Source organism: Oryx dammah, unplaced genomic scaffold (genome assembly GCF_014754425.2).
Source record: "Oryx dammah isolate SB20612 unplaced genomic scaffold, SCBI_Odam_1.1 HiC_scaffold_5, whole genome shotgun sequence".
Lineage (NCBI taxonomy): Eukaryota > Metazoa > Chordata > Mammalia > Artiodactyla > Bovidae > Oryx > Oryx dammah.
The window spans coordinates 52,758,996-52,782,181 of record NW_024070189.1 but is presented as its reverse complement, the minus strand read 5'-3'; the positions used below and the strand labels follow the sequence as shown (position 1 = coordinate 52,782,181).

Here is a 23,186-nt window from a genome sequence, read left to right as displayed (position 1 = left end):
GAATGTGAGCACAGTCAAATTGGGAAAGCACTTAACTATTCTGGGATATCAGGACGTACTGCCTACTCAGTAACCCCCCTCCACCCCCAGCTGCTGTCAGCCGCCCCAGGGCTGATATCTCTGTCTTATAATTCCCCAGATGGATCTCTGCAGAGACCCGTCCAGTCGGGGATCCCCACCCTCGTGGTGGGCTCCTTCAGACACAGCCCCACCATGGTGGTCCAGCCTCAACAGTTCCAGTTCTACCAGCCACAGGGGGCCCCCTCCTCAGCCTCCACGGTGACGGCGGAGCTGGGACCCAAGCCCACTCCCACCGGGGAGCCTGCCCTCACGTGCGTCAGCAGGGGCAGCGACACCAGGATCCACACGGCAGCCAACTCCCTCATCATGGAAGGCAAAGAAATCCCCGTCAAGAGTGAGCCTCTCCCCAAACCGCCTGCATCTGCCCCGCCCTCCATCCTGGTGAAACCAGAAAACTCAAGAAACAGCAGCGAGAAGGTAGGAGTAGGTGACATGGCAGCGGTAAAGAATCCTCCCGCCAGTGCAGGAGACACAAGAGACGCGTGTTCAGTCCCTGGGTTGGGAAGATCCCCTGGAGGAGGAAGTGGCAACCTACTCCAGTATTCTTGCCTGGAATGTTCTATGAACAGAGGCACTTGGCAGGCTACGGTCCATGGGGGTCACAAAGATTTAGACACACTGAACATGTATGCGTGACCATGAGGTGACGTGAGGGGGCCCTGATTCTTTAGACCCCTAACTTTGCACAGTGTCTCAGCTCCTGAGATTTCAACTTTGAATGGACAAGGAATCAAAGGAATCCTCACACACAACCCCCCTCCACATCCTTATACCACCTCCATCCTCCCTGGACATGTTACTGAATCTCCTTGATGCTTCCAGAATATCTCATACATCCTACTTTCAAGGCCCAGGGGTGACTTGAAAAAGCATGGCTTTGGCCTCAGATACAATGTTGTTTTGAATTCCAGCTCTGCTGCTTGCTAGCTGGTGACTCCAGTTAAAACATTTCACCTTTCTGAGATTCTTTTGCTTAATCTGTAAAATGGCAGTAAGAAGAGTCATAGCCTCACAGGACTGGAGTGGAAATTAAATGAGATGAGTAAAGTGCTTACACAGGGAATAATGTGTACCTGTTCACAGTATGGAGGAGGTAACTGAGACACAGCAGAGTGTAAGTGACTTGTCAAGGTCACACAGAGCTATAACTACTCAATTGACCATTATCAGGACCTTTGTGGTTCTGTGGCTTTTCCATAAGAAGACATAAGAATTTTTGTAAACATATTATGTTCTCAGTAATATCCTTGAGGAAAGAAGGATGGCGGGATAGAGGAGGTAACAAGAAAATTAGGTGGCTGTTATTGTTTAGTTTTGGGGCTTCCCTGGTGGCTCAGCAATAATCTGCCTACAATACAGGTGATGTAGGTTCAGTCCCTGGTTCAGGAAGATCCCCTGGAGAAGGGAATGGCAACCCACTCCAGTATTCTTGCCTGGAGAATCCCATGGACAGAGGAGCCTGGCAGGCTACAGTCCATGGGGTCGCAAAAGAGTCAGACACCACTTAGTGACTAAAGAAACAAACAAAAGACAGGCAATGGCCAAGGTAAACACTGATTGTACCAGACAGATCCTGTAACAGGCTAGGAAAGAAGGGAGAGAGGAAAGGCTTATGCAAATGTAAGATGGTGACTCCCACACAGACAGGGAGCTGCTGATCAGCACCAGCCAACTGTTGGCAGAATGGGGCCCTGGCCCCGGTGCACCTGAGCTATATCATAAGAGACAGATGAAATCCTGACTTTTATATATGCAGTCTCCCAATTTTCCATGTTAGCAGCTAAAACTCTTAAACCTTCTGTAGACAAAGTGTAGTCAGCGGTGTCTAGTTTGCTGGCTCTGCTTTGAGGACTTATAAGTTAATCACAGAACTTGATGCAGTCAGCAGGTAGGCCTCAGGGAAGAGGTGGGCCTCAAGACAGGCCTTACTGGCAGGGGGAGAAGAGAGAGGGGAGGTGAACTTCTTATATTTTCTCGAAAGGATCATACCCTCTTGCCTAGGACCCTGTTCTTAGGTCGGTGATTGCCCCTTCTATTTCTCCTAGATAATCCCCATTCTTCAGTTCTTGATTGAAATAACTCTGCCTTTAGGAGGCCCTCCCTGACAAGTACCATTCCAGCTTCAATTGGATACTCCTACCCACTCCCTTAGCATCTTATTCTTCCCCACGGAAGCACTGGTTCTCACTGTCACCTGTCAGGGAAGTTCTGTTCACTCTTGGATTTGTACATAGCACTTGACAGAGTGGTGATCCTTGGTGGACTCTGATGCAGACACAAGTATTTGCTGGAGGAACACATGAATGAGGCATTCCCAGAAGGGACAGGGTAAAGGAACAACATGAGCCAAGTCCCAGGGGGAAACAGCACAGTTCTCACACCTCAGCCATGTCCCTTTGTTCTCCTGTCTTACAGCAAGTCAAAACTGTGAGATTTCAGAACTACAGCCCTCCTCCCGCCAAACACCACACCTCCGGGAAGCCTGAACAGCCAGCCACCCCAAAGGGGTCCCAGCCTGAGGCAGCCCCCTTGGGCCCGGAGATGACCATCCTGTTCGCCCACCGAAGCGGCTGCCACTCTGGACAGCAGACAGACCTTCGGAGGAAGTCAGCTTTTAGCAAAACTGTGACCCCGGCGTCCACTGCCTCGGCCACGCAGACGGCGTTTCCCAGCAAATGAATCTACAGGCGGCTTTTCCTAGACCCCAAAGAGGTGAATTGCATTTAAATATAGTATGCCTCCACTGAGGGCGTCCTGCTGTTCTTTGGGGACTTGAGCATGGGTCCTGTTCTGCCTTGTTTAGCTCCAGGAAAGGACAGGTAGGAGTGCAGATTCCTGCCTTGGCTAGGAAGGTAGACTAGGTGACCTTGCAGACATAATGATTCCATGTCTCAAGACAACTGCCCAGACCAAGGAATGGGAGCTCATCCTGCCCACTCTCGTCCCAGTGTGGAGTGTGTACCCCTCATTCCCTGTGCTCTGTGTAGAATTTCTATGATCCTCTAAAGCGGGGTTCAGCCGGGGGATCACAGTGGTAGAATGCTGGCATTACTTCTTTGACCTCAACATCTTAGAACAGCTTCTGCCAGGCCACTAGTAGGCACTGTATCTTTTTCCCCTCCATTGAGTCACAATCCTGGCTGCCAAGGGAGAACTTCTGGGAAGGGTATGAGACGAATGCTGTGAACATTCTAAGAACCCTCTAAACCAAAGAGAGTCAGCTCCCTGGCTTTGCTCCAGACAAGGTCAGAGAGAAAGCTGACTGCTGTCATACTTGAAGCTTCTCAATTTGTTTGCCCACATATAGTCCTACACAGTAGATAAGCAGGAAGCATGTACTTATGGAGAGGGTCCTGTATAATACTATGGACCATCGTTCATCCTTGGCTCTAGACTGACTTCCCCAAGAAAACACAACATGCTTACAAACAACTTCATAAGGGGTTTAAGTTTAGACATTCATTCTGTTTGCCCTGCAAACAGTCTTTACTTCCACTGATTTCTTCTACTTGGGGCAGACTAGATGTTTCCCTGGGTTGCAGGGTAAGGTAACAATGTTATGGGGAGGGTGGCAATCCACAGCTGGGTGGGGGTCACTTCTAGAGGAAAGTGTCTGTAAAAAGGGACTGGACAAATAAAGTTGGAGAGGAAAGGGAATAAGAAGGAGGAGATGATGAGAATGAGAGAGAAAGACAGAGGGTTAGGGAATGAGTCAGGGAAGAAGACCAAAGAGAAGGAGATCAACCTTGACATCCTTGGCAGGTGGGGAAAGAAGGGCGGAGTCTGCAAAGCTAGGTAACCCCACTAAGATGGGGGCTGACTGAGTGGGCAGCCAGGCAGAGCCTTGTAAACAAGGCTAAAGGGCAGCCCAGGGAGCAGAGACAATGCTGTAAGACAAACCATTAATTCTCATTAAACTTAATTATTGTGATTTAACATTTATTGCATGCCCATCAATGTGGGCACTTCAGTGCATGAATGCCATTTACTACTAAGCCTGGATATCATTAAAAAAAAAAAAAGAAGTCAAGTCTAATCAGACCTTCTCCCTGGACAGTTCTTAAAGATACTGGGATTAAAAACATTTATCTTTTACATACCAACCACACACTTGGCAAATTGAATTATCCAGACTTTTCCAGACCTTCATAAAACACAAACAAAACCATCGTCCTGCCAAGAACTACTGCACATGTCAGACCTTTGGGGTCGCTAGGGCCAGTGTGGCAACACGTTCTGGTTCTTCTGTGAGATACTGACCCATGTCTACTCCACAAAATTGTCACCCCAACTGCATGATTCAGTGAGGTGGAAATAGTCATCCAGATGGAGAAGTGGAGAAAAGTCACCAAGACAGGCAGGCATCGTGTGATTTGTCAAAATATGAGTACCTACCCCTCGTATTTACCCCAAAAAGTACTCGCAATGAGTTTAGCAATCTGCCTCCAGAGCAGCAGACATGTGACCTGCCCAGACAACCAAATATTTACTCTGCGCCTCAGTAGCACTGGAGCCAGTTACTTTTTAACTGTTGTGGCTGAAAAGCGGGTTTGAGTGTAATGAAGACACAATCCATGCCCTCCAAATGAAACAGAATATTCATTCCATTGCCCACAATCTCTATAGAGTAACCTTTCTGAGAATTGTAAGCAATGCCAGACTGGCCACTCCCATTCCATCCAGCCCCCTTTCCCCTGCTCAGCAGCAAACTCCCTCCCTCCCAAACAAATCCCATCTCTGCCGAGTCACCTGAGGATTTGAAAAGGATGGTACAAGCTGAACTCACTGCCACTCCCTGTCATTTGTTCCATCACCCTGTTGGATACTACATCCTCTGCTTTAATGTCCACCATAACCTTATAAGGCAAATGTAACTCTTCCAGTTATAGAGCCTGGGAAGCTGAGGCTTGGAGGGTAACCGCAGACAGTGGCAGAGCGAGCTTGAGAGCTGCCCTCACCCTGAGTTCAAGCTATCTAACTTCAGAGCCCAATCGGGACTGTGCTCAATGAACCAAAAGACCAGCCTTGGTGGAAGTTCACTGCCTTCAGACCATAGAGAGGAGGCGCAATGGGGCAGCCACAGTTGCCGGCTCTGCTGCACACAGACTAGATCCAGTCCTCATTTGCCACGTGCCAGCTGTGTGATGCTGGGCAAGCTACCTGACTTCTCTAGGCCCTGCCTTCTTAAAAGCCATGATAATAGTGCCAGCCTCACTGGGTAACTGTGAGGGTTAACTGAGGTAACATAAAGTGACTGAAGTCATGCTGGTACATAGTGAATACCTGAAAAAGGTTAGCCTTGAATGTTTTTAAGGAAGTGGGCTATTGAAACCCCAGGCAAGAAAGTCTAAATAAGGGCCTGCTCAGGGCTGTGGTGCTAAAAGGAGACCAAGTAACCTAGTCATGGAGGTCAAGACAGTCTAAGCTGAGTCCTGAAGGACAGGAAAGAGTCAGGCAGGCAAAAGGATGGGAGAAAGGGTGCCCAAGTGGGGTAAGAAGCACTGGCAATGGGTTTAAATGTAGCAACCAAGTCAAGTTCTCTTGTCCCCAAGCACAAAGAATCCACTCTTGTGTGGATTCCAGGGATCCCAGGTGGGTGTGGAACACCTCACGTCTGAAGCCAGACATTCCTGTGAGAACTCTATACCCTCAGCCAAGACTCGGAGTCCCTAGGAGAGGTCCACCTTTACCCTGTGATCAGCCCTGACACCTCAGTGCAAGGAAAGCAGCTGTGGGCAGGCCGTGCTGGGGCAGGAACAGAGAGGGGGACACCTGAGAGATGAAGGAGGGGCACAACCAGTTGAGGACAGACTCTGAGGACCACACTTGAAGAAATGGTTGCTATAAGCAGCTAGTGGTAAAGAAACCTGCCTGCCAGTGCAGGAAACATGAGACCTTCAATTCCTGGGTCAGGAAGATCCCCTGGAGGAAGGCATGGCACCCACTCCCGTATTCCTGCCTGGAGAATCCCATGGACAGAAGAGCCTGGTGGGCTACAGCCTGTGGGGTTGCACAGAGTCAGACACGACCAAGCACGCACACACAAACAGCATCAAGGTCCTCACTTAAAGCCTTTCTCCTTCCCGGCTGGCGTGGGACTGGCTACACCTCCTCCCCCGCCCTCTCTCATAGACAGAGCTTCTGCAGGAAGATTTTAAAGCAGTGGTCCCACCTGTGACTCAGTGAGAGGCCGAACTAAATCACTGACTTCTGACTCACAGATTTTCAGCTTCCCTGGGACATTCAAAAAGTCTGTCTACATCAGGCCTGCATTCCCGATGGGCAGCCATCCAGAGGGAGCTGCGTCAAGGTCAAGATTTCAGTGAAATGGACACGTGCTCTTCAATTTGCCTTGACCCCAGCAGCCTGCTTCACTCACTCACGTGACCAGCACCTGTGTGTTCCCCTCCAGACTATGGTCCACTTCATCTCAGAAGCATCTTAAACCCCTTCCACGTAGAGCTGAGTCCCCAGATATCAGCTGATCCAGGCACACAGGTCTCAGGAGCACAATGGTCCCTGCCAGGGCCCTACAGGATGCTGTTCAGTAGTTTTGGGTTGGGGACTAGGCATATGTGTTTTCAACAAGCTCCCCAGGTGATTCAGAGGTACATAACAAATGAAAGTTCACCTTTCTTAAATGGTATAGCAGTGCTGACATTTGGCTCTGACATTCAGCAGGAATATGGTCATACTGGTTGTCAATATATTGAAAGCGTCCTGTACTGATAGGTGAATAGTAGATTCTCTGAGCTCCCCAGGGCTCTCCCCGCTCTCACACCCTGGCTCTTTCTCCAGGTCCTCCCCATCGTTCTCCCGTCCAAAAGCTAAGGCCAGCTGCAGTTGAGACCCGCAGCAATGAAACCCTTCTTCATTCTGATTAGCTAATACCTATGACATACTGGGCTTCCCTGGTGGCTCAGACAATAAAGACTGCCTGCAGTGCAGGAGACCTGGGTTTTACCCCTGGTTGGGAAGATCCCCTGGAGAAGGGAATGGCTACCCACTCCAGTATTCTTGCCTGGGACATCCCACGGACAGAGGAGCCTAGGGTAGCAAAAAGTCAGACACGACTGAGCAACTAACACTTTCACTATGTCATAATGATTCTGAAATGTCTGGACTGTTACCCTGTTGTACAGAGTAAGGCCCAGAGAGGTCACTCAGAAGTTGACAGCACTACTGTCAAGCCCAACACTCTTCCTAGCCCCTATCCTGGCCACTGTTCAGCCCGTAACATTTGCCTTTGTAGGCCCTCAGCTGAGGCAAGGAGCTGACTTGGAGGACAGGTGTTTCCATGCCTGTTCACCTGTCTTTTTCAGCTAAGAGTTTCCTAGGTGTAAATGATAAACTTCAGTGTCCCAGCTCCTCTGGTCTCATACAGGCAGGTAAGGAAGCCTGTACTTGACTTCAACAAGATGAACAGGCCCCCATCTTGATCCTCTCACTGCCTCTTCACACAGGCCGGCCCCACAGAGTCCGACTCCCTTCCCGGAGAGCAAGCAGCTGAAGCAGGCAGGATAACAAGGGCCTCTCCAGCTGGGAGCACGTGCTTAACAAGCTGGGCCCTCCCGGGGCGGCAGCTGCTGCCACTGAGGCTTCTCTCACTTATGTCTTGAGAGTGAAGGCCCCAGTTCCCGCTCGGGTTGAGTGAAGGGAATGTTAGCACTTGCAGAAACCTCTTAGGTGACCATGAAAGACAGTCACTCAGCAGGCAGGACCAAGTTGGGGAATTAACTCCAGAGAGCCTTACAGCAGGTTGGCGTCATTGAGGATAAAGCTCACAAGGACGTTTTGCCTGAAATAGAACAATGTTAAATGATGATCAAGCCATCTGCTGTTTGCCAAGCTATAGTATCGTGTCCTAGACCAGAGTAGAAACAAAATGTTCCCAGGAAGCCCTTCCGCTGATCGACCTACATTTTGACAAATGGAAAGCAGCAGAGGTGGGATCAAAGATGATGGGATGGAGGACATGGAGGAGCATTGCAGATTCACCCATCCATCCATCCAACAGCAGTTAATTCACCACGCACCCTGGCCCAGGCTCTATGAGAGGCAATGAGGATAGAATAAACAGGATAGATAAAATACATATGGCCCCCACAGAATGGTGTTTCTTACTACTTCTTTTCTGGATCTGGGCTCCTTTCTGCTCTTCTCCCCTTTTATAATTAAATGTCCGATGCTGGTAAGTTGCTTCAGTCGTGTCAGACTCTGTGCAACCCCATAGATGGCAGCCTAACAGGCTCCCCCGTCCCTGAGATTCTCCAGGCAAGAACACTGGAGTGGGTTGCCATTGCCTTCTCCAATGCATGAAAGTGAAAAGCGAAAGTGAAGTCGCTCAGTTTGCTCAGTCGTGTCCGACTCTTAGCGACCCCATGGACTGTGGCCTACCAGGCTCCTCTGTCCATGGGATTTTCCAGGCAAGAGTACTGGAGTTGGGTGCCAGCACCTTCTCTGAAATGTCCTATAGACATAATTATATAGGATCATGAAACCAGTAATCATATATCTACCACCTAGTTTTTTAAAAAATAATTGAAACTTGCTGTGTGCTTCTCCCAGTTTCATTCCTTCCTTCCCCACCTCCCACTTCCCTCACAACCTCTATCCTGAATCCCATGTTTATCATTCCCATGTTTATATCCCACTCATGTACCATATGGAACTTTCAGCACAGCTCATAGAGGTACTCAGTAAACACTAGTCAAAGAAGATATTGCAACCTGAGGCCATACACACCCAGCCTGAATATTTAAACTCCCATTTGGTTACTGTCATTGGGACTCAAACGCTTTGATTTATTGCTGGGATTTGAGATTTTGATGCACTGGCATGTCTGATTTTGAGGCATTCGAGTTTAAAGGAGTTTTTACAAGAATTCTTCCAAGTACAGCTGCTTTAGGAGACCCTGTTGCTCCTGAATAAGGAAAATATGGGCTGTGACTGTGCCTACATTCCTTGAATATAGGGTTTTCAACACAGCTCTCCTCTGCACCTTGCCTGGAGCCTCTGGGTAGCCAACTGCAGAAACCAGAGTAGCTTCTCAGATTCTGAAACTAAAACACATCTTGCTGCTGCTGCCAAATCCTTCCAAGAACTTCATGAAATGCTCAGAGAAAAATTATCTTTGTCCACAGACTATAGATCAAGAAACTGAGACTCAGGATGTTTCAGCAACTTGACTAAGGTCACATAATGAGTTTGAAATGGAAGGGAGACTACTAACTCTCATCCAGTGATAATTGTTACCATTTACTGAGCACCTGCTGTGTACCAAGCACTGTACATGTGGCATGCCATTCAATCCTACCCAACCCTATGATGGCAGGTACTGCTGCTATTCCATTTTAGAGAGTAGAACTATGGCCCAGAGGTCAAACGATCTGTCCAAGGTAACAAGGACTAGAACCCAGAACTCTTAAATCCAAACCTTAATCTTAAGTCACCATGTCCCAAGCATCCCTGGTGGCTCAGTGGTAAAGAATCTGCCTGCCAATGCAGGAGACACAAGTTCAATCCCTGACCCAGAAAGATCCATTAAAAAAAAAAGAAAAAAAGAAGTCGTCATGTCCCTCTTCTTCAGTGGCAACTGTAAACACACAACATGGTTGAAGTTGGAGAGGATGCAAAATGTGTGTGTTCTGCAGAAACCACAGGGATGAAGATGGAGATGGGAGTGGGGGGGTGGTTTAACTCGGGGTGAAGCCCTCCCAGAGAATTAGTCTATGGGTCTTACCAACCAAGAAGTAGGGGTGGGAAAGAAGGTGACTGAGAATATTCTGTACAGAGATATCTGAGAAGCACATCTGCCCCTGTTGCAAGGGTGGCCAGGCACAGCCAACTTGAAAAAGAACCAAAGCTTGCAATGTGGTTCTGGATCATTGACATCAGAACATGATGATCATTCTGCGGTCTCTAGATCTCTCCCTCTTCACAAGTCTATTTCTGGTTTTGCCTCACTCTAAATAATATACAGTTCAGAAGAAGGGGATTATGTTTTCCAAAATGACTTCCACTTTCATCTTCTCTGTGGGAACAAGAGGGCTCAGAGAGCTGACATCTTCCAGTGTTCCATGCTGATATTTATCCAAAGTTCAAAGGCAATTGCTTTGGGGGAGTAAATACACACCCACAGATGCAAGCTAATTATGCAAATAGGGTCACTGCTGGATGGACAAGAGCTGCAGTCTGGTAAAGACTAAAGCAATGCCAGCCAAGACCCGGAGAGAAAGGCAAAACACATTTGCAAAGGCCACTCTGTGTATCCTTGGTTAATGCTGTTAGAAACCATGCTAGTGTGACCGACTGACTTGATGAAGGCCATCTGCAATGTCAGAGTTTGACTGCTGTAGGCCACACATGTCCTAGAGGCCAGAGCCATCCTAACATCTTTCCCATGAAAACAAGGACTCCTCCCTGGACCATCCAAGTGGATTGTGAGAACTATCTGCAGTCAGGAGACTCACACATTAGCAAAAGCAAGCTTGAATCAAAACGTAAGGAGGCAGCAAAAACACCTGAAGGACCAAAGAGGAATTCAAATAAATATCACCTTCAAAGGATCATACCTAGATTCCCACCTCATTCTTGCCTGGTCACTGGGAGATGTTTTTCTTCTCTGTCTAGAAGAGACCCAAAGGACCCACTCCCTGAGGAAGACATGGTAGTCACTACTCAAGAGTGATGGCAGCAGTTTCCATGACAAAGGACAGAGCGGCCAGAGGGGATCATACTGTATGGAAGGGAAGGCTTCTTTTAGATATCAGAACCACATTTCCAAATAGTCCATCCTGCATGTTCTATTTATAAATTGAATTCTTTTTTAAGCTTACATTCATTTTAGATGTTGGCAAATTTGATAGCTTGGACCTTCTTCATGGAAACCTCCAGTAAAGAACTAAATTTTAAGACATCAGTCAACAGGGATTTGAGGGTAGCTATTCTAGCTGTGTTCCCAATCCACTGGAACTTAACAAGATATGGAGAGACAACAAAACATAATAGCTAGAGTGGTGGGTTTTGGAATCAGATTATCTGGGGTTTGGCCCCAGCTTGTCACTTACTAGTTATGTTTCCTTTGGCAAATGACTAAAGCAACTTGGAAAAGTTACACCACCTCCCTAAACCTGCTTTTTCATCTATAAAATGGGAATCAGAATCTCCACCTCATAGGATTCTCGGAAGGATTAAACGAGATCCTGCATGTACAGCCCCGATTGTGGTATGCAGTACATCAAAGTATTCAATAAACGGTAGCTATTACCCATACATACCCATACAATTCAGAAATGGAGTATAAGAAAGAGCTAGTCTCGATCAAACAGACAGATGTGCGAGAAAGGAGTGATAAAGAAGTAGGGTTTCTGATTCGTTTGTTTTTATTTTTTTAATATGAACCATTTTTTATTTTTATTGCTTCCCTGGTGGCTCAGACAGTAGTCTGCCTGCAATCAGGGAGACCAGGGTTTGATCCCTGGGTTGGAAAGCTCCCCTAAAGAAGGAAATGGCAATCCACTCCAGTATTCTTGCCTGGAAAATCTCATGCACAGAGGAACCTGGCAGGCTACAGTCCACAGCGTCGCAAAGAGTCAGACACAACTGAGCAAAATCACATATTTAATTTACTACAATATTGCTTCTGTTCTGTGTTTTCAGTTTTTTGGCAACAAGGCATATGGGATCTTAGCTCCCTCACCAGGAATCGAACCCACACCCCCTGCATTGGAAGGCAAAATCTTAACCACTGGACCAGCGGGGAAGTCCTGGAAGGAATGTTTTAGTTATCAGGAGAGCTCCACTGAGCAGAAAGAGATTCTGAAAGATGGTAGCATGGAAAATGGCTATTACATAGAGAGGAAACCACCTGGGTTTTAGAATCACATGTCCCTGGGCTCAGATCCTAGCCCTACCACTTTGTGGTTGTCTAATCTTAAACCAAGTTAACTAACCTCTCTGGGACTTTCTTTACTCATCTGAAGTGTGTTGAACAATAATCAGCACTTCACAAAGTCATTGGGAAGATGAAGTAAGACATATAGGCCAGGTGCTGGTGTGCAAAAGGGACCCTAGCAGTGAATTTTGCAGTTATGACAAAGGCGTGATGGCAAGATCAGGAGAAATGCTAGAATAAGAATAGATCCTTCTAGCTGCCATTCATTACACGTGTACTAAATGCCAGGTATTGGTCTAATCCCTTAGGGCAGGGGTCCCCAACCTCCAGAATCTATCTAATGCCTGATGATCTGAGGTGGAGCTGATGTAATAATAGTGGAAATGAAAGTGAAAGTCACTCAGTCATGTCCGACTCTTTGTGACCCCATGGACTCTATAGTCCATGGAATTCTCCAGGCCAGAATACTGGAGTGGGTAGCCAGTTCCCTTCTCCAGGGGATCTTCCCAACTCCAGTCCCCCACATTGCAGACGGACTCTTTCCAAGCTGAGCCACCAGGGAACCCAAATAATAACGGAAATGAAGTGCACAATCGATGTAATGCACTTGACTCATCCCAAAACGATCCCCCTACACCTAAATCGTGGAAAAATTGTCTTCCACGAAACTGGTCCCTGTTGTCAAAAAAGGCTGGGGGCCACTGCCTTAGAGGCTTGTTACAGGGAGGTTACAAACATAGTGAGTCAGGTGACCTGGATTCAAATCCAGACTCTGTGGTTCTTCCCTGTATTACCACGGGGAAGTCATTTAATCTTCCCAACCTTTAGTCCCCTTGTTTGTAAAATGCAGGTTCTAATTGTGCTTTCTTTGATGATTTGGTGGGGATTAAATGAGATAAGGTGCGTGAAGTCACTAGCACAATGCCCAGCTCATAGAAAACACTCTGTGACGTTAGCTGTCATGACAATTTACACATGCCTTTTCGCACTTAACCTTCACAACAATCCCATGAGTTGGGTGTTATTGTCCCCTATTGTAGATCAAACAGATCTGAGGCTCTGAAGATCAATCACTTGTCTAAGGTCACAGAAAGGAAGCAGTGGGGCTGGCTCTGCAAGACTAGAAAATCTCAGCATCTTTGTTCTTTTCACTTTTCAGATCAGCTGGTGAATGGTGCCAGGGTTGAGGCAATATGACAGTTACTTTTAAAAGCATCTCATGCCATAACCCTCATCAGTCCTTTGTCTTCTGGTTGTCCCTACACCTTACCTCCCATCTGTTGAAGGTCTGAGGTTTAAGGTTGTGTATGACCCTGAATGCAGCTAGTGAGCACCTTGGTGTGGCCCCTCTGGGGACTTGCAGCCTCACAAGGTTGACAAGGTTTATGAAATGTCCATTCTGATTTGCAAACAGGTCTGACACAGACATGCTTCCAGCTGGCTGGTGATTTCGATAACAACCCCTCCTCCTCAGTGCCAATTAACAGAAATTAAATGTCCCTGATACACTTTGTAATTCAGGAAATGTATGTGCTGATTAGTTAAACCCCTGCTGGACATGCCATTATGACCAAGGGGCTCCAGGCCAACATCCCAGCTCTCACTCCATCTCCATTTAAAGTCACAGAATGTTTTCTTCCTGGGTAGAAATCAATGTCACCTCATTCACTTCTTCATTTATCTTCATTCAACAAATATTGAGCATCTACTGTGTGTGAGGTTTTGTTCCACACAGTTCCATACAGTTCACAACAGTGAACAAAGCAAAGCAAGTAATAGTCCTGCCTCCATGAAGGGCAATAAATGGAAAATGATTAAACACACAGGATTATTTCTATATGACAGATGCTATGAAGGAAACAAGCTGGTGGGACAGACAATGACTGGGAGGTATGAGTGACATTAGGTAGACTGGACAACAAAGGTTTCTCCAAAGAGGCCAGCTTTGAACCGAGATTCGAAGACTGAAAACTCAGACATGCACAGTGAAGAGATGAACAGGAAGGAACAAGCTCAAGTTGTCAAGGAAATTCATTCATTTATCAAACATTTTTGGTCATCAATCAATTATGTGTTGAATGAACAATTGGAGAATAAATGAATCCTCCCTTTTCCTGCCAAGAAGGATCTTCACAGGAAGAATGAACTTAAAGGAGATGCCACTAACTTAGAGGCAATTTGCTTCCCTTTTCTTTGGCCCCATTTCATCCCTCAAACAAGGGGCTTGGATCAGGCATTAGCATTCCAGGACTGCAGGATCATAAAAACTCACCTTCCAAAGGGACTGGGCCTCGCAGCTCTTTAAAGCCATGACTTTGCAGCATGCAAAAAGCAATCTCATTTTTCTAAGTGGTCAAATGGTTGTTTGGAATTATGTAGACAAGGCATGAAATGTCATCTGCTTTGTTATCATTAGGATACATTTATTGAATTCCCATGCCCACTTACTCATTCCGAGAATACTTATTATCAGTTGTCAGCCTCCCTCTCCCCTTCCCTCCCTTCCTCCTTCCCCCTCCCCACCCCCAGCTCCTTCACCCTCTTCCGCTCTCCTCTCTCTGGGATAGCAATGAACAGCCCAGGCTATAGAATCAGAACACCCATTGTACCTCAAATGTGACTCACTATGTCACTCTGGGTAAGTCATTTCACCTCTGAGTCCCAGTTTTCTCATCTATATAGTGAGAATAATAATAGAGGCCATCTCATGACAATCATATAAAGTATAATAAATACTGAGCTATTGTTATCCTCATTTTGTTGATTAGGATATAAGATTTTAATAACTCTATTCAGGTTTTTAAGGCAAAAGAAACTCCAGTAATGAGTGTGATCATGAGCCAGTTTAATGGTCTGTATCCACCTGTATGGTTTTCCGTTCTTTGAGATAATCAAGAAGCAAGATTTTAATACATAACCTTGAAGAGGTTGCTTAATTTATAGCAATGCTTTTGAGCCAATAATGAGAGACAGACCTGCTGCCTTGTGCCAGACACTCTTTTATGTGCTTTACTTATATTGACTGATATTTTTAAATTTTCATCTTTTGTTTATTTTAATGGGAAGATAATTACTTTACAATGTTGTGTTGGTTGCTGCTGTACAACAGTGTGAATCAGCTGCGTGTATACATATGTCCCCTCCCTCTTGAGCCTCCCACCTCCCTATCCCAGCCCTCTAGGTCATCACAGAGCACAGAGCTGAGCTCCCATCAGCTATCTGTTTTACACACAGTAGTGTATATGTCAATCCTACTCTCTCATTTCATCCCACCTTCTTTCCCCACTGTGTCCACAAGTCCATTCTCCACATCTGCATTTCTATTTCTACCCTGAAAATAGGTTCATCAGCACCATTTTTCTAGAACAAGACAAGGGTGCCCACTCTCACCACTCTTACTCAACATAGTTCTGGAAGTCTTAGCCATGGCAATGAGAGAAGAAAAAGATATATTGACTGATTTTAAAATCTCACCATAACCAGACAAAGTAAACACTATCACTATGCCCATTTTACAGATAAGGAAACTAAGACCTAGAGAGATTAAATAGTTTCCATGGGGTCACACAGCTGGGACTTGGTGGAGCTTGGGAATAAATCCAGGCAATTGGACTCTGGTGTTCACTGGAAGCTACTTGCCATCTCATTTAAGATAAGACACCAAAGTTTTCCTGCAGACATCAAGGTTTTCTACTTCAGGTAGACCTGTCCCCTGATCACTTAATAAACAAAGAATCATCACCTGCCTAATCCTAAAGCCCCTGGCCTGTAGACACAGGACTGATATGAGCTGCTACCCGGTACAGCACAATGCCAGCCACAGGTAAATTCACACCTCCTGCCACTGATGGGATTTTTAGGTGTCTATTAAGATGTCAGTGGATCCTAGAGTTGAAGTTCTTCCTATATCACTTAGCACAACCTAGAAGGTCAGATTCATGTGGCAGTCAGCCCTCGATTGGCAGTTATTTCCTACCACTACCCTGTCCCTGTGCTGACTCTTAGAAATGCTACATCACAATAAAGGTACTTAAAGAGCTAACAAACCACTACTACTCCCTTGAGATCAAGAAGCAGTCGACTCAAATCACCTTGCCTGCAGTCTCAGAGGGATATGCCCCCAGATGCTGATGTCAGGCCTGATGTGCAGACCAAAGCAGTCATTTCTGGGCCCACTGTGATAGCTATGGGTTGACCCATCTCCAAAGGCAGGTGCCCAGCATCAGAGCCGGTACCCACTTAGGCAAAGATAAAAGAAGCAGGATATGACTAACACAGGCACTTTCCCTTTTAAGGACTAAAAGTTGTGAAGGTACTTGGTGATCCAATGGTTAAAACCCTGTGCTTCCAATGAAGGGGGCATGAGTTCGACCCTGGTCAGAGAACTAAGATCCCGCTTGCTATATGGCATGGCCAAAAAAGATAATAATAAAAAATTTTAAGTAATAAAAGTTGTGAACAGTAGGCTGAAACTCCTGCCCACGTTTGGGGGTGGACAATGGAGACAGTGTAACTCCAGATCCTGTGTAACTGATTATCTTGATGGGAGGCAGACTGTATTTATGCCTGCTTCTCCCTCTGAATAAGAAGCAGTCCCATTAAGCCCCTCATGGCTCTTACCTGCTGTTATGGTGAGTGAAGCACATCAACAAAGGAGTAAGTCCTGCAATTCACTGGCAGGCCCTGAGAGGGTATAAAAGCTCAGTGGTGAGCCCAGATGTGGCTGCCTGCTTGAAAGCTCAGCCTCCTTCAGTGCACTCTGTCTCTGTAACAACTAATCAGTTTGGCCTTTCGAGAGTTGGGAGTTCGAGTCAGACTCCCCAGATTGCTGTTTCCCGTAAATTTTGCTTGCAAGATCCAACTGTCCCATGTCACCCTGAAAAGAATGAGGCTGTGATCATCACTAAAGTTTCCCCAAAGAGAAAACTGGCCTGTTAAATCAGCAGGAGTCCTTGGATAGAAAAGAAATCAGGCTCCAAAGGAAAGACATTGGACAGGAGATGGAAAATTCCCTCTCCTACTTATTTCCTGTTCTACTAGGTTTTCGTGGAACTCACTTGTGGACAAACCCTTAGCCTGGGTCTTTTAGAAAACAAGTCTTTCTCAATGTTCTGGGACCACTTTCCCATTACCCTCTTAGTTTTCTCCTGTTTCCCTTCAGCATAGTCGGTTGGGACTTCATTTGCGTTCAGAAGGGCCAAGAGCCAAGCACTGGCAGCAAAGTCGTAGAGAGCAGCCAGCTCCTGTGATGCCCATCCAAACCACCTGCCCTCACCTGGACAAGGGAAAGCCGGAAGTGTTGGCTGCACTTCCTCCTGAATGTGCTCAGGAAGAGAAGAGGCCCAAGGGACACACAAGGAGGGGAGGACATTGGCTACATGTGTGGGGGTGATAGGGATGCAGGTTGAGTTTGGAAATCAAAATAAAATATTTCAGGCTTTGGAGAAATTCTGAGGCCTTGTGAATTTTAAGTTATTTGAAATAATTTCAGATATCTAGAAGTGTTGCTAAAAATGTACAAGGGATTCCTGTATACCTTTCATTACTAGGTTCCCTAGATATCAACATTTTCCTATGTTATGTTTTGACCCTCTCTCTTTTAAATATGTATATACATATATACTAATTAAATGTCAAATTAAAATTTAATATAAATTATATATATAATCTTTCCTAACCATTTGAGAGCAAGCTAAAAATGTTCATTGTCCCCTAAAATATTTCAGTGTATATTTTCTAAAAACAGGGATGTTACCTAACCACAATATAATTCCAAAATCAAGAAATTAACATTGATATGGCACTATTAACTAATCTACAGCTCTTATCCAATTGTCCTATTCCTTTACGGAGAAGAAAGGTTTTAATGTCCTGTCTAGGATCCCATCCAGGACCACACATTTGTCTCTTTAGTTTCTTTTCATCTGGAACAGTTCCTTGAGTCATTGTCTGCTATGATCCTGGCATTTCAAAGAACATAGACCATTTATTTTACAGACTGTCTCTCAATTAGGGTTTGCCTGGTATTTCTTCATCAATAGATTCAGATTGTTCATTTTTGGCAGTAATGGATAATAATCCTTACAAATAATCAAATAGGAATCCTTGAGTCTATACTATGAGAGAGAAGGAGGAACTCTTCCTGACAGTAGAGTCCCAGCTACAAAATATAGAAGGAATGATGGAATTTTATTAAAATCACCATTTGGTAACCACTACAGTAGCCACTGGCTTGGGCAAGAGTCACCCATGGATATTAAAAGTAGTAGGTAAAAGCCTGAAGAGCTCAGAGTATCTCCTCCAAAGATACTTATTAATCAAAGTGGAAAATAGCAACTTGATAGTGGAGAATGCTGGTAAACAACCACCTTAACCCAAAGATCAAGTTGGCATCCACAGAAATGGGAAAATAGAGAGTATGTGTCTTCTGATATGATGAATGGACAACACCATATCTCTCTTGTGAAATTAAAAGACATATTACTGCCCAAACAACTTAAAAATGTTAAAGAACTGTAGTTGGAACAGGGCTGCATTTACACACAATAGATTCTGAAATCCTTTTCACTTTCACAGATCCCGCCTTGGAAATCTTCCTTGGAGGAGTAGTAATAATGGGATACTGAAGAGAACAAACTGTCTGCTTGGATGGAAACTCCTCAGTGCAGAGTTCTGGGCCATGTGATACTCCTTGGACATCAGGGACGGTACAGGAATACCAATAGGCTGGTCTCCAAGACAGAAGAATAGGAGAAAAAGTAAATCTGTCTTCCCACAATATCAATGAGTGGTGGGCCAGGCTGGAGGAAACACAGGAGCCATGTGACATTACAGGTTACACAAGACCCTTGGCCCTCCTGTTTTTCTGTTCTGCTGTCAAAGCCAAATTTCTTCTTGCCAATTTCTCACATCTTGGCACCTAACCAACAAAATGAAAAGACCAGACATCAAATGCCTCTCAGAGTTATGTCTGGCCTGTTGCTTCCAACTCGGTTTAGAGCAATGCAGGGGGGTGGTATCATAATCTCCTCTCAGGTGGTCAAGCCAGAGAGGCCAGGGCTTCTTCACAATGTCCCCAGCCTTCACCTCCTCCCTTGACCACACACGCTGCCTCACTCCACTACATCTGCATTCTTTTCCATTCCAACTCCATTCTGTCTTTTCACCCGGACAATTTCTGATCCAAAGAGTTTTTGTTAGAAGCCCCACAGCATTGGCTTTATCTGCCAAACGGTAAGTGAGGAGGCAAGAGGCACAATGAGACCACAGAAAGGCTAATGCAGTGATGACATCTTCTCACACATGGTCTGTGAGGGTGCCACCAGTTGTCAGTCATCTCTTTCCTCTCAACTACCATGACTAAATGTTGGTTCCATTTTCTCTGGTGTCAATTTGGGTTTGGTTGGCTGCTCTTTAGCGTTGGAAGCAATGAATATGGAGATGCTGCCTTCAGATTCTGGAATCTACTTGTTACAGCCATGAAGCCCTACAGCTCACCTATAGATAGGTTTCAATGACTTCACTTTTCAGGGCACTCACAGAATGTCAGAGTTGGGAGGAATTTTATCTTTATAGATGATATACCAAAACATTAGGTATAGGTAAGCTGTCCACTCAAAAGCAAGTTGTATAAACTGGATTGGGGAAAACAATACAACTTTTAATTCCCAGAAACCATTAGTTCACGTTGGCTAATTATAAATATGTCCTCAAGGCTCTCTCGTTCAGATTTGCTTCTTCTTAGACTGGCCTTGGAGAAGGCACTGGCAACCCACTCCAGTACTCTTGCCTGGAAAATCCAATGGACGGAGGAGCTTGGTAGGCTGCAGTCCATGGGATGCTAAGAGTCGGACATGACTGAGCTCACTTTCACTTTTCACTTTCATGCATTGGAAAAGGAAATGGCAACCCACTCCAGTGTTCTTGCCTGGAGAATCCCAAGGACAGGGGAGACTGGTGGGCTGCTGTCTATGGGGTCACACAGGGTCGGACACAACTGAAGCGACTTAGCAGAAGCAGCAGCAGCAGACTGGCCTCTGCCTCTCACATTTAGAACAGCAAGAAAGCACCACTCCCAGTATTTACACATGCTGCTTTTTTTCATCTCTGGCATCTTTTCACAGCTTACAGTTTCATGGAGGGTTTCATGAAGATTTAGCTTTTCCTTTGAACCTGCTTAGCCAGTAAAACAAATATTTTTTTCCCCAAAGCGCAAATTAAAGAACCTGATTTGTTCCCAGCCAAATTCAGAAGCTTAAGAAAAGCTTCCCCATTCCCTAAAGTTTTCATCTCTGGACTGTCAGCTTCAGAATATAGATTTCAAATGGCCATGAGTCAAAAGTGGTGGAGGTATGAGGAGGCAGATTCAGATGAATTTGAGTGATTAGAATGAAGTCAGGCCAGAAATGCACCTGAGAATAGTGTGCTAATCATTAGTTCTGAGTTTCATCTTCTGGAATTGTTGCTTATATTGGGTCAAGGGAGAGGGTATTGTTTAGAGGAAAAAAGAAGAAAGAGAAAACAGAAGAAGAGAAAATTTCACCTTTCCATGGAAATATCAGCAGATAATCTATAGACTCTTGTGTCTCTGGTTGTTTTTTCAGTAGTGTTTTTTAATAGACCAAAAGAGAATCTTTATGAGGTAATATGTATGTGAATAATGTTTATAGAAGGGGTATTACATGTTAGTCATTAAGGACAATTGTATAAATAAACCTTAGACATGTAAAATATATTATAAAAATTATTTTATAGAGCCGGGGACACTTTTCATATCTTTGTTCTAAAACATAGAGAGTTACGGGGCTGGCAGCTTATTTCTTTGTTAGTACATGCCACTAGAAAGCCAAAAGGTGTGGTGGGGTTTCATGTGTTTATTTTCTGGTTTTGTAATTTATAATGATCTAAATGGATTACTTTGAAATGTCTGTTGCTTATGTATGGGTGTTGTTTGCCCACAAGGAGTTATCAGAGATCCTTTCCACATTTTGTATCTTAGAAAATCAAAAGGAATTTTCTAGTGAGAGGAAAAATACACAGAAGAAGCGTCCACTGTTGGGTAACTCAGATTTGTACCACTGACAGTGTCTCATAAGTCCGAGGAAATAGACAGCTCAAGATCAAGGTTGTTGTCTCTCACTTAAACACTGGATGTTGGATATCTTTTCTCCTGGGAAGGAAGCACAAATTTTTGTTAATTTCTTTCTTCATGGACTTGACAAGTTCTAGGGGAAATCAGAAGTCATGGCCCTTAAGCCACCTTGCTTCAGGACAACTCTCCACCATCCATTGTCAAAGAACCGTCCATGTATTAATTCTGTTTGATATTCCATGATTCATTGGCAGACTCAACGCTTTTAGAGCCCAAAGTTTTACTGTTTTGGATTTGTGGCTCTAAAGAAGTGTTAAGTTTGCTCTACCATCCAGGCTGATCAGAAGAAGCAAAGGGAAAATGGTGGAAGTGGAGGGGGGCTTCCTTGTGGAGAGGTTCACTCACACCTCTAACCACCCCTGACCACAGCTGAGAGAAGCCCTGGGCCAGCAGCCAGTGCATGATCTGCCATCTGCTCTTCACACAGCGAGGGGTCATCATGTGAGAGTGGAGAGGTCACCCCAGTCTCCTTTGCCAAAATTTCATATTGTTCCCAGCTATAAGCTTGTGAAACGCAGTATGTGTTTTCGGTCAAAACAATAAAAGAGGTTTATTTTTCACTTAATAGACTCATCCCTCAGGCCTTTTTTTTTTTTTCTTTCAGTAGCTGACTTGGAGAGGGGAGTACTTTATCATGTATTAAATGTCAACACTGAGCCTTTTATTGTTCCCAAAGGGCTTTGGCTGCTGGCAGCTTCCCTGGACATCCAAAAGCAGAGCTGGGAGGAGAGGAGTGACTTTGTCAAACAGGAATTGACTATTTTCAGTGGGGATGACTGAGGGCAGAGTGAGTGACACATCCTTTCCACACTCACCAGGCTAAGTTCACCTCCTTAGAACAAATCCCAGTTTGTAAAACCAAAAGGGGGCCAAGACAGCCTCTTCGCCAGAAACCTTCTCTGCTTGCTTAATGCACAGCCTCAAGAGTCTGACTGCCTGTCACCTGCTAGCTGTGTGGCCTTGGGCAAGTTACTTAACCTCTCTGTGGTTCTTGTCTGGAAAATGGAACTATAATAGCAGTTTCCTGAGGAATATTAAGGATTAAATGTCTTAAAATATGTAGAGTGCTTTGAATAGTGCCTGGTACATACAAGCGCTCAATTCATGTTTTACCACCTTCATAATATTTGCCCTATCCACCAACCATTTATATTATCGTTTCCTTAGTGTTCTTCTTCTAATTAACTTAATTTTAATCTAAAACTTGATAGAAAACTTTATATCCCAACTGTAAATGGAAAAGTATATCATTTACTATGAATATAAGGTAATAGTAAATAGTAATAGTAGCTAATATTTACCAAGTCCTTGCTCCTTTCTGAACATTGAGCTAAGTGTCTTAACTTGTTAAAATCCTCACAACCCTGTGAAGTTAGTACTGTCATTTTACAGAGGAAGACACTGAGGTACTGACAGATTCGCAAATTTGCCTGTAGTTACAGGCATTTACAATTAGTAAATGAAGGAGGCAGTTCAGCTTCAGACCCCAGGGTCCTCAGCACTGCTCTATGCTGCCATGCTAACAAAAACAAGAGTATTCTCACGTGGTAGATGGTGAGTGAACTAGTTTTCTACAGCTGCTGTAACAAAGAACCACAAACCGGATGGCTTAGAACAACACAAATTTATCCTCTCACAGTTCTGGAGGCTGGATGTCCAAAATCAAGATGTTGGCTGGGCAGTGCTCCCTCTGAAACCTCTAGGAGAAGATATTCCCTTGTCTCTCCCAGCTGATGCTAAAGCTGAAGCTCCAATACTTTGGCCAACTGATGTGAAGGGCTGACTGATCAGAAAAGACCCTGATGCTGGGAAAGACTGAGGACATGAGAAGGGGGCAACAGAGGATGAGATGGTTAGATGGCATCACCAACTTGATGGACATGAGTTTGAGCAAACTCCAGGAGACAGTGAAGGACAGGGAAGCTTGGCATGCTGCAGTCCATGGGGTGGCAAAGAGTTGGACACAACTGAGCAACTGAACAACAACTCCTACCTTCACGTACCCCAGGCATTCCTTGGTTTGTGGTAGCATCACTCCAGTCTCTGCCTCCATCTTCA

General features: G+C 45.2%; 1 protein-coding gene across 2 annotated transcripts in view; it reads left to right on the top strand.

Annotated features, from left to right (window-relative positions):
* SH3RF2 (SH3 domain containing ring finger 2) overlaps positions 1-21,697 on the top strand; it is a 151,237-nt gene extending 129,540 nt beyond the window's left edge. Inside the window, exons 9-11 of one of the 2 annotated variants that reach the window (XM_040239800.1) lie at positions 140-498; positions 2,497-2,793; positions 18,554-21,697. In XM_040239800.1, the coding sequence (XP_040095734.1) occupies positions 140-498; positions 2,497-2,760 (623 nt within the window). In that variant the 3' untranslated portion in view covers positions 2,761-2,793; positions 18,554-21,697. Of the gene's footprint in view, positions 1-139; positions 499-2,496; positions 4,018-18,553 lie in introns of those variants that run through there. The other variant, XM_040239799.1, reaches the window with a different exon arrangement.
* Positions 21,698-23,186: the final 1,489 nt, after the last annotated feature.